This window comes from Clarias gariepinus, chromosome 13 (assembly GCF_024256425.1).
Source record: "Clarias gariepinus isolate MV-2021 ecotype Netherlands chromosome 13, CGAR_prim_01v2, whole genome shotgun sequence".
In the NCBI taxonomy this organism is placed as follows: domain Eukaryota; kingdom Metazoa; phylum Chordata; class Actinopteri; order Siluriformes; family Clariidae; genus Clarias; species Clarias gariepinus.
Genome location: NC_071112.1, coordinates 14,842,571 through 14,857,598, shown reverse-complemented (window position 1 = coordinate 14,857,598; position 15,028 = coordinate 14,842,571). Strand labels below are relative to the sequence as shown.

Below are 15,028 nucleotides of genomic sequence, written 5' to 3'. Positions count from 1 at the left end.
TGGACCAGTCAAGTGAAACCAGCCTTGAACAATCTAGCTAGGAGGCTTTTCAAGCGGACAGAGTCACCATGGTGTTTCCATGTGCTTAAAAACAACTCCCCCTTTACTGAGCCCCCAAAGATAAAAACCCCCCAACCAACTCGGGCGGGAAACTACAGGAAGCTCTAACAGGCCGCTGTTTGAGGGGGAAGTTGCCTTGAAATGCAAATCGGAATTCCAGTAGAAATTGAGGTCCTTTACATGTAATGAAAAACACTGGACTGGAACAGAGCCAAAAATCCCCACCCCGCCTTCTTATTTTTACCAACCCGATGTCGTTACATTCGCACGAGCTGACACTGCGTTATATAACACGCATTCTGCCCTTTAAAAACACTGCCATGTAGAATTTATTACTAACAGTATTTTGTAGATATTTTCCTGCATGTAGAATGAAATAAATGCGGCTATACAATAAAAAGACAACACAATGTAACCACTCTCAACATAATGCTATAAATTTTGATTTGCAGCAAACTGAACGGATTGTACCATCCATCTTCTCTGTACCCAAAGAGAAGCTAAAAACAAGGGAGTAAAAAAGAAAAAAAAAAGGAAGGCGGTGGGGGTAAGACAGTAAATCAATTCGTCTCTGCAGCTTTAATATCTGCAGAAGGAGGCAGGAAGCGCACGCCTGCAGCAGCTGGCAGCTTATTTGCTGGGATGGAATGGAATATCTGAGATTGCATACATTATCTGCCAAGGGGGCCCTGGGCTACGAAAGATAGTGCTGACATCACCGTCTATAAATGGCTGTGCTCAGAGGCACACCGAATAAAAACAAAATGGGAATAACCCTTTCCAGACACATTCTTATACAAAACATCATGTGTGTGTGCAAAAAAAAAAAATAGGGACAACACAATTACACTGACATGTTTTGAAATAAAAATAATTCTATTTATGCTGAGATTTAAAAATTAAGCACTAAAAGTGAAAAGGGCGTCTGATATTTAGTGCTTTTGCTTATTCGGCTTCCATAGAGCAACAATAGTTGATAAATCTATATGCATGTCACGTTTAAAGGAATCTTTGGAGTAAATAAATTTTCAGTCTGGCACATGCAGGGTTAACCGTCAACTGCGGTCTCCCCCATTGTGTCTGCACATTCCTGAATAAATGATGTTGTGAACAAGGCTGGTAACCACGGGCAACCGTGCACAATGGCACTGCAGAGTAACCTTTGGAGCGGCTGTATTTTTATCCGCTGGAAACTTCTCCCTCGTAGGATAGAAGGAAGGAGAGAGAGGGAGGGCGAGAGAGAGGGAGAGCGCGGGAGAAAAAAAACACTGAGAAACAGGAGGGGTGTGTGTGTGTTGGGGGGAAGGGAGGGGGCTTCCCTGGGCTGTGGAGGGGGAGCAAACTGCAGTGATTTCACAACGCACCCAGAAATCTAACAAGCCGAAAGCAGATTGGCTAAAGCTGAGCTGGGCAAGAAAAGACAGAATTAGAAAACTCATTTTTCCATCCTTTAACCGACTGGAATTAGTTCTTATTTAAATTATTCTGGGAGAATTGAAAGATTAGCCACATGTGTTCGGTGAAAAGGACAGAAATGTTAACTGCGTCTCTGTGCTGTCTTCCAAGAAGTCTTTTATGGTCAATAACAGTGACAGTAACAAGAACAGACATCGTGTGCATTAGGTCACTTAGGGTAAAATTGCTAGTGATACCTGCTACAGTGAAATATCCTTAAATATAATGAAAAGTGAGACACAAAAGCCGATACTTACGTGCAAATGCTGCAAAATCACACATGAACCAATATTAGAATGCAAATAGTGCACAAGCACCAAGAAGTGACAAAATCAGGCAGATCACAAAAACTAAGCAAGCAGCATTTTGGGAGTGGGGTGTCTTGGAGACGCTCGTGTTCCTCTTAACTAAACATACTGCAAGCACGGGATATCGAAACCGGGGATACTGTTGCTACAGTTGCTGACATCCTAATCAGCATACAGACAATAGAAGGCAGTCTATCCTGACCAAGTCACCACACCTTAGTTTGAACTAATAGAGCAGGTGGTGCCCCATCTCTGCAATGCACCACTCCAGATGACATCTCAAACTGTACTTTCTATTTATAAGTAAGGTGTTAAAAGGAGCATCATGCTAAGACAGGAGCATTATACAGAGTGTAAAATGTGTATTTGGTACTTAAAATATTTTCGATCATAATTATAATGCTAAGTATTTTTTATGCATAACTTAAAATTACTAAAATATGGACGCTATCTCCAACAATATAAACATAAGACAATTAGTTCATAAACACTGCATGCTATTCAGGAAAGAAAAATGAAACATTTCACACCTTTCACAGTTTCTTTTTTTATCCAGTTACCTAATTTATGAGTCACCATTGATTTATGCTCAATTCACTGCACACAGCTCTTCTTAGGTCACAGATAGATAGCTAACAGTTCCTTCAGGACTCCAACTCAGAGCAAAACCTGAACTACGCTACTATTTTATTATTTAACAAGTGCTTCAGCTGCTTTCCAATTCATAAGTAACCAGTACTGCACAGCAGGCTTTGGTAAAAACAAGAACTATACATTTCACAATAAAGGAAACAAGGAGCTTTAGGAGGGTTCGAGCAGAGAAGTCTGTAGATGAGATGTACTGGTGTATATACACCGTTTCCTGACCATAAAGCCCTTTGTGACTGTGTCTGGAGGCCCTCTGAGCCATGAAGGAATTGTGCTACCAACCATTTGTCTGAGGCACTAGAAGGAAAAAAAGAGCATTAGCTTGAGTCATGGCAACAGCTACGCACCAACTGGTTTCCCTCCTATCGGCAGCCAATGCAAGATTACAACTGATGGCTCACGTGACCGCCAGCTGAATTCTAAATGAGGAATGTTTCCCTGGGGGCATCTCAGGCATGTGCAAGCACTTTCCTTCACTGTCTTTCACAAACACTCCCACATACACGCACAGTAATTTTCAGCATAGAACATCAATAACAGGTAGAACAGATTAGCCTACAAATGTTACAGTGAGGAAGTGGGTACAATAAACACTAATGATGTGACTGACAGTTGTCATAATACGCAAACTTGTTGCCACACGCAGGACAAGAAAAACATGCACACTAACACACAAGCACCGCCGCAACAAAAAATATACTTGACGGCTCTCGACGAGAACGCCAGTCTCATAAATGTATAAATGCAGGATGGTAAAGTGAGTCGCTTTTAAAACACTTAACACTGCTGTAATATGATGTTTTTAAAAATATATATAAATAATTAGCATTAAACGGCACAGATCTGGTTTTGTCATAAATCTGCTGATTACCACTGAAATGACATTTTTAGGTCAAGGTGATTGAAAATGCAAAATGTGTCAAATGACAGTCTATTCATCGCAACTGAATCAGTAATTGACCATCATATTAAAAAAAGAACACTGTCGTTTTTCTTTTTTAGCTTCCGAGGTCAAAAAAGTTAATAAAACAATGTCATTCTAGAGCATAACACATGTAATGCAAAGTTTATAAAAGGTTTAGGATACTGTACAACAAAATATGATATTTAAAGATAAATATTAGTATTTTGACCTGTTCATAGAATGTTATGGACATTACACACAGACAGCAAGGACTGAAAGGTTTTTTTTTTTTCCCCTGCAGAAGATCAATGTCACGCTTCTACTACAAGTCTCAGTTTTAAGAGATGTGTAAGATGTACATAAACCTTTAATGTTGGAACAAAAATTCGAACCAAACAAATCGACACTTGACAAATATATTAATATCAATGAATTTATTACAATTGACTCAGCTCCAAGGCACGTTACAAGTCTTCTGTTACTACAGAAATGTATAAACAAACAGAGCATTTAAGTTCATGTACAGTATTTTTGCTCTACTCTTAAGCATCCGTGCACCTTTAAAGCAAAAGGGAGGAGAATGAAAAACACGTAGGAAACTATATTTGTACTTTCAGAACACGAGATGAAAGTGAGACATTATTGTTTTTTTTTTTGTAAAGTACGTCAAAATATAAAGAGACCAAACGACAAAAAAAAAATGCCCACTAACGGTGTATAAACCGAGTCATGCCTCGAGCCTTCCTGTTTTCGTTGGTAACTAGGATAAAACACCTCCGGTAACAATCCGGATTTATAAAGGGGGGAGGGGGGGGCATCACCTTAAAAGAAGTGCATGAACCCAAAGAAAACCGTGAGCGCAAAGTGCTTCCCCACCGTACCGTTAACACTGCCACCAAAATACATCGCGACCAAAACATGTCCAAACAGCCTCCTCCTTCACATTAGCCATGACATCACACTGCCGACTGTACCTTTGTTTCAAAACACTGAAATATATGACGGAAAGAGGGGGGGTCTCTGTACATAGGACTACTTTGTCAGTTATTCACAACATGTATATAATATACTCGACTCGATTTACGTTTCTCATTCGGGAAGCACAATCATTTTAAGGGTCCCTTTCCTTTTTCACTTTAACGTCCCCGGCCAAAATGGTCGCGATCTCGCCTTGCATGAAAGCCCAAGGCACATTCGAACCTACCAGGGGGCATTTCTCTCCGCTGGGGCAGTACACCTCGCCGGTTGCCCCCTGTGCTTTGATGCTCTCGCGTGAACATGGGAAGCAAAACTTATGGTTGGGAACAGAGGGACACTGCACGAAGTGTGTGTCTTCTAAGCGTTCGTGACAAATGGTGCAACACAGCGGTCCGTTGTTGGCCATGGGCGAATCGGGAATGTTTTGTGGGTGCGCCTGCTCCATGTTCGGATGGGATACAGACTGAGATGGTGTCCCGGCCATGTTTAACTCTCCGTTACGAGAAGCCAAGCGCCTCTGTCCCGACACGGAAGCGGGCGATACCGGACTGCTGCTGTTGTGCCTGGTGGACGTGGTGGAGTGCACCGAGTTGCTGTCTTTTGGAGAGTGCGCGTTGCCCAGCGTGTCCGCCACCGACATGAGCGCGGCCATGGGTGACTGTCCGTTCTGCGGAGCCGATTCTGGCGGCGTGGCTCGGCTCGAGTGCACGGGCCCAAGGGGCGGAGGGCCACCGTGCGAGGCCACGAACGAGCCTGACGCCATGGTGAGCTTCAGCGCCTCGCTTTGACTGGCTATCCATTGCTGCCTCTGCTGCTCGTCGCTGAGCTTCAGCGCTGCCTCGGCCGAGTCGGGTTCAGGCGACGCTTTGCGCTTGCGCATGCCCGGTCTGAGCGCGCTGGCGGACGGCATGGCGCGCGGCATGTTCACGAGCGCTGAAGGCAGCAGCGGGCAGCTGGCGTCGATGTAGGGTTGTGGCAGCATCTCGGCGCCCAGTCCTTCCTTAAAGAACCGCACAGACTCCGGCAGCAAATCGCCCAGAAGTCGCCAGTCGCCGGAACCGTGCTTCTTCTCATATTCCAGATACTTAAACCCAGAAGAGAGTCCCCTGCCATAGTCTTTCATGCAGTCTTGGTACATCTGCTTGGCCACCCCGGACGCGCTGGAAAACACGTTACCTGATCCGCATGGGTATTCAACAAATATTTTCAGTTCGTAGTCCATACCGGGCTTAGAGACGGCGTCGAATGCAAACACTCTGCCCGAAAGTGAATGGTCTTTCTTGAACCTTACATCAAAAGGCGTACAGTTCGAAAGTGTGATTAAAGTCTCCCTTACGATCTTAGGCTTGCTCGCCCAGTCCTCCGCTCTGTTCCGCAAACTCTCGCTTAGTTCGGCCAAAGCCTCCGCGTTGCGCTGCTTCTCTTTCAGATCGCGGTCTTGGTCCGTACTCGACACGGAGCCGGGTCTTTTACCTTGCTCCGACATCGCTTGCGACGCCATGGACAAAGCTGTGCTCATGCTGGCTGTTGGAGGAGCTCTACTAGCCATGCTGTGCTGCGCAATGCCCGCTGCTGATGGAGGGCCGTTAAGCATGGTCTGCGGGAGAAGATTCGGTGGCACGTTCATTTGTCCGGGCACCGTGACCAGGCCGTGGCTCCGTCGAGAATTAGGGCTCTGGCGGTTGAGCTCGGGAGGCCCGTCGTCTGATTTCGGAAATCCGTTCGGTCCTCCGAGTCCGTTCGGGAGGCGACCGGCGTGAGCGCCGATGGCGGAATAATCGAAGCGCGATCTCTCCGTGCTCAGAGAATAGCGCTCTAGTCCTTGCTGCTGCTGCTGCTTCGACGAGGCGTCCACATGGTTAAGCTGCACCGTCTCCTTTGCCGCCATGGCCGCCTGTGCCTTCACCGTGGGCGTCGGCGCTGGTCCCGGGGATCTCCCCTCCTGGAAGCCATGAGCCCGCTTAAGGTGCCGCGCGGTCTCGATGACAAACTCGATTCGATCCGCGCCTTCGTAATTCACGCAGCCTCTGCACACCGGCTCGGTAAAATCCCAAATCATAGCCCACGGCATGCGGGGCAAATCGCAGAGATAACACGACTGCCTCCTCGACGAGGAGACTTGTGCAGAAGACATGTTGAATGCCTCCCTGTCGGATCCGCGATACGGTCGTTTTCGGTCTTTATAACGAAATGAGGAAATATTTTTTTTAAGCAGTCTTTGAATTAGAGCTTTGCTCTGCAGAAAGACGCGATTTCAGCACCGTGACTCCAGGCGCGCTTCACATTCTGCCTCGCGTGCGGAGTTGGAATTTTGATTGTGCCTCCACGTCCGCGCGCTTCACTCGGAATGCCACCTGGCTGGGCCGGTGACGTCAGCACCACGTTCCGCAGTTCTTCTCCGTTCCGAATCGACACATGCCACTTGTTGCTGTCCGAGCGCGCATGCTCCAACCACTCCCTACACATCTTCTGAATGGACCCAGCAACACACGACACATTGACCAAATTTTCGCTTAGAAATTAAGACCAGATTGTGGGGTCTCAGCCCGCAGCATACAGACATCAGCACGAGCTGTCCGCCTTTTAATCTGCTAAATTCAGTTTAAAGATGTGAGAAGGAGATCAAAAGTGCTTACATCAGCAAATACCATCGCTCGTTTTTCAACTAACAGTCCTTCTAAACACTCCTCTTCCTGCCAAAAATATACACATATATATATAAATACACGAAAGTGTAGTGTGTGTGTATATATATGTGTGTGTGTGTGTGTGTGTGTAGACCCATCTAATAAAAATAACAAATATCTAAAAACAGTAAATATAAACACACACAGTATGTACACATGAGCATACTGTATATTAGATACATATATACATTTACTGATATATATATATATACACACACACTTTATTATATATTATGTATATTATATTGACAATAATATTATCATATTAATATGATATCTCATATATATAAGTATATAAGTATATAACATATAGCAATAAATTTAGTATTAAATATTTTTTAAATATTACATTTTTTTTCCTGAAGTGCGTATACACTTTTTGTATGTATGTATGTATGTATGTATCTGTTATAATGCACAGTGCTTAGTGAAATATTCTTTTCTTTTTTATGTCTATATCTATCTGACATGGTACCAGAGATTCTACTGGACTGTAATCAGATAGTCACTACAAATACAAAATAAAGCTGTGTGCCCAATGCTTAGACATTAAAGCTGCATCAAATCCAGCAGCTGCAGTTCACCGAATCATGTACACCACATCACTAAAATGAGTCATTTGTTGGTTTTATATGTTCACATTTATAGGAAAACAAATTAACAATACCACCCCCTCCCCTTCCAAAAATGTGAAAAACACAAAGCACAAAGATGCTGTAAAACCAAGGCAAAACACTTTCACCGCAGTAACCTGCAGGATCTGATTCTGTGTGCATACGGTGCAGGATATTTTGCTTTCCTTCTCTCTCCCCGAGAGATTCTCTGCTATCCCTGCAGTGCTCTCATGCATACAGATCACACCATGCCACACCGCCTCTCCCTCTCTCTGTCTTTCTCTCTCTCTCTCTCTCTCTCATACACAGCGGAAAGTTTTCAGTGTTCTGCCTTCCCCAGGCCTGTCGTAGGGGTTAACTCTCAGCTTCCGCTAAGCAGCTGGATTCTTGCCAGACTGAGGGATTCTGGGAAAGGCAAGCCTTGCCAAGTACAAACTGCCAACATTAAGCAGGCCTGACAGGCCCCTCTCCTCCTCCAAGCCTGGCAGTGGTTCAAAGTGCTCTTTCATTTGAGACGCTGGCGGGCAGCCAAATGCATGCAGATTTACTTTACCTATTCTCAGATGGAGCTGATAGAGGCCGCCTGCCGTTGCCATGGGGACTGCAGGCTGCTGGAGCAGCTCTGCGAGTTACTGCCTCCCTTGGGCTCCTTATATGTGCGTATCTAGTACAGACTGCTCAGTAAGCTGCATATGTATGACTTTCCTCTACACCGCCTTTCTCTTTCTCTCCTTTTTTTAAATTGTTGGAAAGAATTTAACCTTTCACAATATCGCTGGGGCTCAGCCGAGACAGCTGGGTGCTTATGTTTTCTTACTTTCGAAAATGGATGTGGCTAAAAGAATTAATGAAGCAATAATTACACAGCAGTTTATCTAATAGAGATCACTATTCAAACAATAACAGCAGGTCAAAAGCATATCCGATGCAGTACATTATCATCAACGGCATACTAAAGAGCATGCTGAGTGCTAAAACCTATCGTATCCAGAATCGGTGATTGCAGAATGTCTACAGCATCATTCACACTTCCTGTACAGACTGTATATCCATGTGAGATATAAAACCATGCTATGTAAAGCTAAACCTTTACACTGAAATGTTTTCTTTTGTAGCAACATTGCTCGAAGCCACAGTCTATTTCCTGCTCATTCATTATGCTGTTTTTCTGAACTCGTGTCATAAAAGATTATGCATGAAAAGCAATGGAGGAATTTGTCAGATTGTGCAACATAGTGCTGACAGGTTCACAATACCAGGAAGACATCTGCCCATGTATAACACACCCTTAACTGCACAGTCACCTACAGAGCGGACACCGACATCAGTATTCTGGTCCGTGGCATGTTGTGTCACCCTGACAGAGTTGGAGCTCAAACACAAGCACACATATTGTAGTTATTTATAGTCCAGAACTATTTGTCTCTTTCAAAGGACATTCTTTCCACAGTCTTGTATGTTACTTAATGGGATGCAACAATACTAAACACTGCTATTCAGTTTAGAAGGAATATATTTTAAATATATTTATGTTTGTTAAATTTTTTAACCAAAGTAAAAATTATAAAAAAAAAAAAAACACATCAAAAGCTATATTTGTGATTAATGCTAGCCAATATCTTGAGTGAAGTAATGTGTGCAAACTGCTTGAGGAACGTAAAAAAGCAAAACTGAACACTTCTGATTACCAGTATTAAACTGTGCAAAATGCCGTGGGGAAATCAGAGGACTATGCTGAGCAATGGAATTATGTCCTGACTGTTATATAAGACTTAACTTCAGTGCATGTGTTCCCATAAAGTACACAAAGCAACATTACAGACCAAGCAGCAGGATTTTTTGGGGGATTTGTCAATACCTTGAATGCTCCAGTTGGCTGTCACTGACTGTTGCTATGGCAACTTGGCTTACTCCATCAGGCTCTGCTGGATGCCTTGTAGATTTCTGGTTGTTAGAGATCTGTTCCTGCAGCCTGACATTTCCTGCAGAGCAGAAGGAAAAAAAAAACAACAACACTGGCTTAATCAGCCTGAGCAGCACGCACCTGCATCACTCAGCATTTTACCCAGTCCAGGCACATATACACAGTGATTCATCACAGATTTGCATCATGACCAAAAATGCTTCCGGGTTCCAGTAATTACTGCCTCTGGCATTCGAAAATGTGTGTCGGGAACTTGTGCATATTTCTAAATTTGAAATCTAAATTAGGTACATGCTTATTTGCTTGTGAAGTTATTTTATTTTCTTTTTTTACAGCCAGCCAAGTAGCGACTTTAAATGGGAGAAACATTTCTATTGGTGAACACAAACTTCATCACACAGATGCTTGTCAAGGGAGGGCAAAATATAACTCTGGTCAGTTTCCAAAGAGCCCCTTTAAAGCCCTAGGAGATTTGTGAGAGAAATGTTCACTAAAGCCAGTCAAGTAAAAACAAAGCTATATAAATACATGGGAAAAGGATATCTTACTCCTCCGAAAACATTACCCTGGCTCCCCAGGAGATCCTGAGTGTAATCATTTCCTCGAGGTTAAAAAGTCACCTTAAAAAAGGGACTATTCCTACAAGAACAACAACAACATGCCAGGCTCTTCCACCTCATCAGTGCTTGACAATCAGTGAGGCCGGACGGGAAGACACGAGAAAGGAAACCGGAAGCCTGAAAATTTCATGACGGACACCATTTAACAATGTGGAAAGAGTCACGCTCCTGGTCTTCTAAAAAGGCACCCTGATCCTTAAAACGACTGCACTGTGCTTCCTTCAAAAGAAGGACATGACAGTTTAACAGAAAAAAAATCCTTACTAGATAATGTTACATGCAACAATAGGATTATTTAGTTTCTCTCTGCATGTTTTATGTTGTAATTGCCTGGACTGACATGCAATGGCAGAAAATACTTTTGTAATTGTATCCCAAGTTTCTCATGAGGATGTAAAATCAATGTTCAAGTAAAAAAAAAAAAATAGCAGTAGTTCTTTCAACTTAATTGTCCTTTCCTTCTCACACTGTGACAAGCGCCCGGTCCCTCGGCACCATAATCTTCGTGCGGTGGTTGCTGTTGCTAGCACACAGATTCCAGCCCTGTTTCCCAGCAGCTGGGTGAGAACAAATTCAAACTGTGTTTACAGCTGCAAAACATCAGCTGGAATGCGGTGGACTCAAAGCAACAGCAAGCGGCTCTCCTTTCTACCGCCTTTACAATTATTACAAACACAGACAGGCAAACAATAGACAGCGATTAGCACGAAACTGGCACCTCCCCAAGGGGTGGAAACTCATAGTGAGGCCACAGGGTTAGAAAGAACACTGCAGTGTGCCAGGAGCACAGCAGCCTGCAAAACAGATTAAAAGAAACAGAGTAAACGTGAAGCTATACAATTGTACAGATTTCAAAAAAAAAAGGCACAACCATCTAATATGTATGGTTTTTACTACAGCTTATGCCGTGCATGATCGTCCTGAAAATTTGTGGTTGTGTTTCACAATGGTGTGATGCACGGCACAGCATGGCACTCTAGCCCTTCTCCCAGGGCAAAGTGTCACTGCTCGAAGTCTGGGCAGGTAAGAGAACAGGCTCATAATAAAGTCTGCCAATTATTTTACAAAGGGCATCTCAGTGGAGAGTAGACAAGCCCCCTCCGGGCAACAGAACAGCTGAGGATAAAACACAAAACAAAAAACAAAAATAAAAACAAGATTTTCTCTACTTTTCATTCCACTACATATGGAAATGATCAGGAAAGGCCCTCTGTTTAAAAATATCCAAAGTATTTGTTATTTTTACCCTGTTGTCACTGTCTATCAGTAGCAATAATGAAATAATGAGGCGACTGCTAAAATATTCTGCGGATTTACAAACACGACACATGCCGGCATGGGTAGACGTGTGCATTTACAGTACGAGAAGGAAATAGAAGCCAATAGTAGCTAATAAGGAAAGATAAAATTATCTTTCTCAGTTAATGTAACTTCATATCTCGTAAGTATGGACGTCCTTCCTTTAACTCGCACTATATCCGGGCCTTACATCCTCAGTAAGGGCAGATCATGTGAATCAGAGATATGCTGAAATGCGATATACTTTAACACAGACTTTATGACTAATCCATTCATCACTCACATTACTGATTATTAACTTGGCCCAGACAGAACATATGATAACAGGGAATCGGAGCTACTACCAGCATCAGTATTAGTCTGGATATATTTAAAATCTCTATATTTTTAAGATCCTGTTCTTATTCATCATATGACCAAAATATTACTGTGTTTTAGCCAGGGTCAATAACAAGTACTATGTTTGTATGTCCCGTATCCAAGCCAACATTACTGACAATGATACGGTCTGCTTCAGTTATAGGTAGGAATCATTCATTATAAATCGGAAAGACCTACCCGGGGCCATATAAGGTGTGCTTGTTTATGCAAGACTACATGGAGCACTAATAGAAATTCATGCTGCATAGTTTTTAATAATTAAAACAGCACAGAATAGCCCCCTTATGCTTTGATATTAAAAACGTCATGGAGATATACACCGACTACTGTACGCTCACCCCAGCTCTCATACACCAACATGGATTTAATGTCGTTTTTGATGGCATGCTTGAGAAACAAAAGGCAGCAGGACTAAAAATAGCCCACTGCCTTACAGAGAGCAGTCTGACAGCCGGGGACGGTGAGAGAGCAATCCAGCCGCAGAAATAGCAGGGTTGCCACGACAACCAGGCAGAGCACACCAGCGACAAAATGGCGTCACTAGCAACAGACATCTTAAGCTGGATTTCTCAACTACCCTTGACAAGTACACAAATGCAAACCAGTAATTGTTAGACAGTTCTCTAAAGCCATACTACAGCAGTCTGCGGTAAATATGACTAATGTTTGGTAAATATTACAGCAAATATGACGTTTAGCCAACGTCCTTTTTTAGGTTTTAATGAAGTAACAATATGAAGTATTGAATTGTGTTCGGTTCCCTCTCTGCAGACGCAACATATACGTAGAAAGAAGAAGCAATCATGTATCAGACTGAGGGAGAGCACAACCATAATAGGTACAGGGGAATAACTTTCAGTCACAGCCAATGACTTGTGCCCGGGGCATTTAGCACCTTCATTACCTCTATACTGGAAAGAAAACAGGAATGGGCAAATAAAAATAGACAGCCTGCTGAAAATGATGCTTGGCCAATAACGCTGCCCTGATCCCTTAACCAGCTTCATTCTGCAGTGGGCTTCAGAAATGCATGCTTGATATGGCTTGAATTTTAGCATCTGTTGTTTAAAGCTTAAAACTGAAAGTGTATATCCAGCGTCACCTGCTTTTCCTGCAGTAGCATGTTCCGCGTTCTGAGCTTCTTGAAAAGACACTCAAGGTTTTTGAAAAACAACCCGTCATGAAAACAAGGTGGCATCCCTGAGACGAACTGCACCAACTGTCTGTATTTACACAGCTGCTCAGCAGCCCTTGTTCAACACAAATGTTTTACCCATAATTAGGTTTACTTCAGACGACACAGTCATGGACCTTTACTCGAAAAGATCTGTTCCACGTCTCTGGGTGGTATAAATAAGCCAATTGTTTGCACATTAGTCTTGGGGAGTAAAAAAGAACAAACGTGAAATCATTTGATTGAATCTTAACCAAAATGCAAAATAAGTCGAATGTGTTTTGTACGGAAAGAGTATGTAATTATGCATGTTTTGCCTCATAAGCTCACTTATTGGAGAACCATGTGCTCAGAGGAAAATGAATGAAAATAATGAATCAGAAAAGAAACGGTTGGATTGCATGTATTATTTACGGTCCCAGAAACACCCTGAAAACCAACAAATTATTTATCTTCGATAATTTAACACATAAGGTGTTTTTTTTTTCGTCTGTAGGCTACATAATCGAGACAATCCTGAACATATTGGAATTCATACATGCATCTGTGTTATGAATCATCCCTACCTCTGCATATTCAAAAAAATATACAGTAAAATAATAATTAAGCTCAATTGTTCAGTCCCAACTCTCTCTACACTGGCTTGATCATGGTGAAGAATTCAGAGATGATGCTACTGCCATCAAGTGGTTTCAGAGGGAATGGCTTTTCTGCAGAATGTGGCATTACAGCTACTGAAGATCCTGTTTCATCATTTTCACTGCGAAATGTTACTTATAGAACAAGATGCTGTTAAAGAAATTATGCAGAATAACTGGCAAGAAGATAATCTGGCAAATTCACCCAGCAGAATGTTTTCTATTGCATATTTTTCCATCTTTCGGTACATATGGTACTTTCAAGTGTGCAGTACAAGTACGTCAAACCCACCGTGCTTTGTTTGTGCAGGTTTCTGTGTCCTGTTCGGCTTGTTGTAGGCTGAACGGTTCCAGTGGGTTGGTTTGGGAATAACATTACGCGGTGCCAGAATCTCTAGCGAATCTTTCCCACTCTCTCGCTCAATCTCCTTGCTTTGCTCCTGGCCAGCTAGATAACAGCAAAAACAGTGAAAAAGTGGAAACGCAAGACAAAGCAAACAACTCCAAGTATTGTAAAACCTAATAACTTTAATAGCTGATAAGGTTTCACATTATCTACGTCTTAGATAGCCTTTTCAAATCAATACCTACAATCCTACTGACCTGTAGAGACAGAGGTTCCTGCAGCAGCATTTCCCACAACATGAAGTCTGCTAAACCCTGACCTGTGTACAGATTCTGGTAGGGTTATACCAGAGCCTGTGTGAAGTGTGGATTGTGAGGGTGGGATGGTGCGTGCTGTTACAGCATCCAGAGCAGAGCCCAAGAGACGGTTCTAAAAGTGAGAAAATAAATATAACAAAATATAAACCATGACCTGAACTATAGTATTGCATCAAAGTCTTCAGCCATCCTTATTTCTTCATATTTTGCTTCCAAAGAGAGAGAGAGAGAGACTTTTTTGTATTTTAAAAGTCATTTTGAGAAAGTTCTCCAGGCTTACTTTTATTTTTGGCAAGTTTTTGTCTATCATTTTTTTAGTCCAGGCCCTGTACCAGACCAGTATCAGAGGGATGTTTTTTGTTTGTTAAGCCACAGAGTCATCTATAAATCATTCAAGCATAAAACCATCCAACATAAAGCCTGAAACAGTCAGTGGTTGGAACAGACAAGAGGGGAAATGAGGTTGCTGCTGAATTACATAAACAATCAATTACTTTTAATGTATTTTTAGGCATTTTTACAGCCTGTTGGCATTTTTACAGCCAGTAAAACATTTGGTCCCATTTCTAAAATTTTAATCTACATAATTAAATTTAATATTAAAAATGAGAGGGAACAAGACTTTTGCACAGTCCTGTGCATCTAATATGAATGATTTCATTAAATTATTATAAA

At 42.5% G+C, this 15,028-nt stretch overlaps 2 protein-coding genes across 2 annotated transcripts in view; both read right to left on the bottom strand.

Moving 5' to 3' along the window:
- kiaa0586 (KIAA0586 ortholog) overlaps positions 1-15,028 on the bottom strand; it is a 106,731-nt gene that overhangs the window by 83,483 nt on the left and 8,220 nt on the right. The window contains exons 9-11 of the mRNA XM_053509541.1: positions 14,294-14,465; positions 13,983-14,138; positions 9,513-9,636 (exon numbers count right to left, since the gene is read on the bottom strand). Of these exons, the coding sequence (XP_053365516.1) occupies positions 9,513-9,636; positions 13,983-14,138; positions 14,294-14,465 (452 nt within the window). The remainder of the gene's footprint in view (positions 1-9,512; positions 9,637-13,982; positions 14,139-14,293; positions 14,466-15,028) is intronic.
- Positions 3,795-6,900, bottom strand: irf2bpl (interferon regulatory factor 2 binding protein-like). The gene has a single exon (XM_053509540.1). It carries the CDS (start codon positions 6,485-6,487, stop codon positions 4,487-4,489), a length of 2,001 nt encoding a protein of 666 aa, XP_053365515.1. The 5' UTR covers positions 6,488-6,900; the 3' UTR covers positions 3,795-4,486.

Excerpts from the sequence above, each read along its gene's own strand:
- irf2bpl (XM_053509540.1), bottom strand. The coding sequence starts at position 6,487 with ATGTCTTCTGCACAAGTCTCCTCGTCGAGGAGGCAGTCGTGTTATCTC.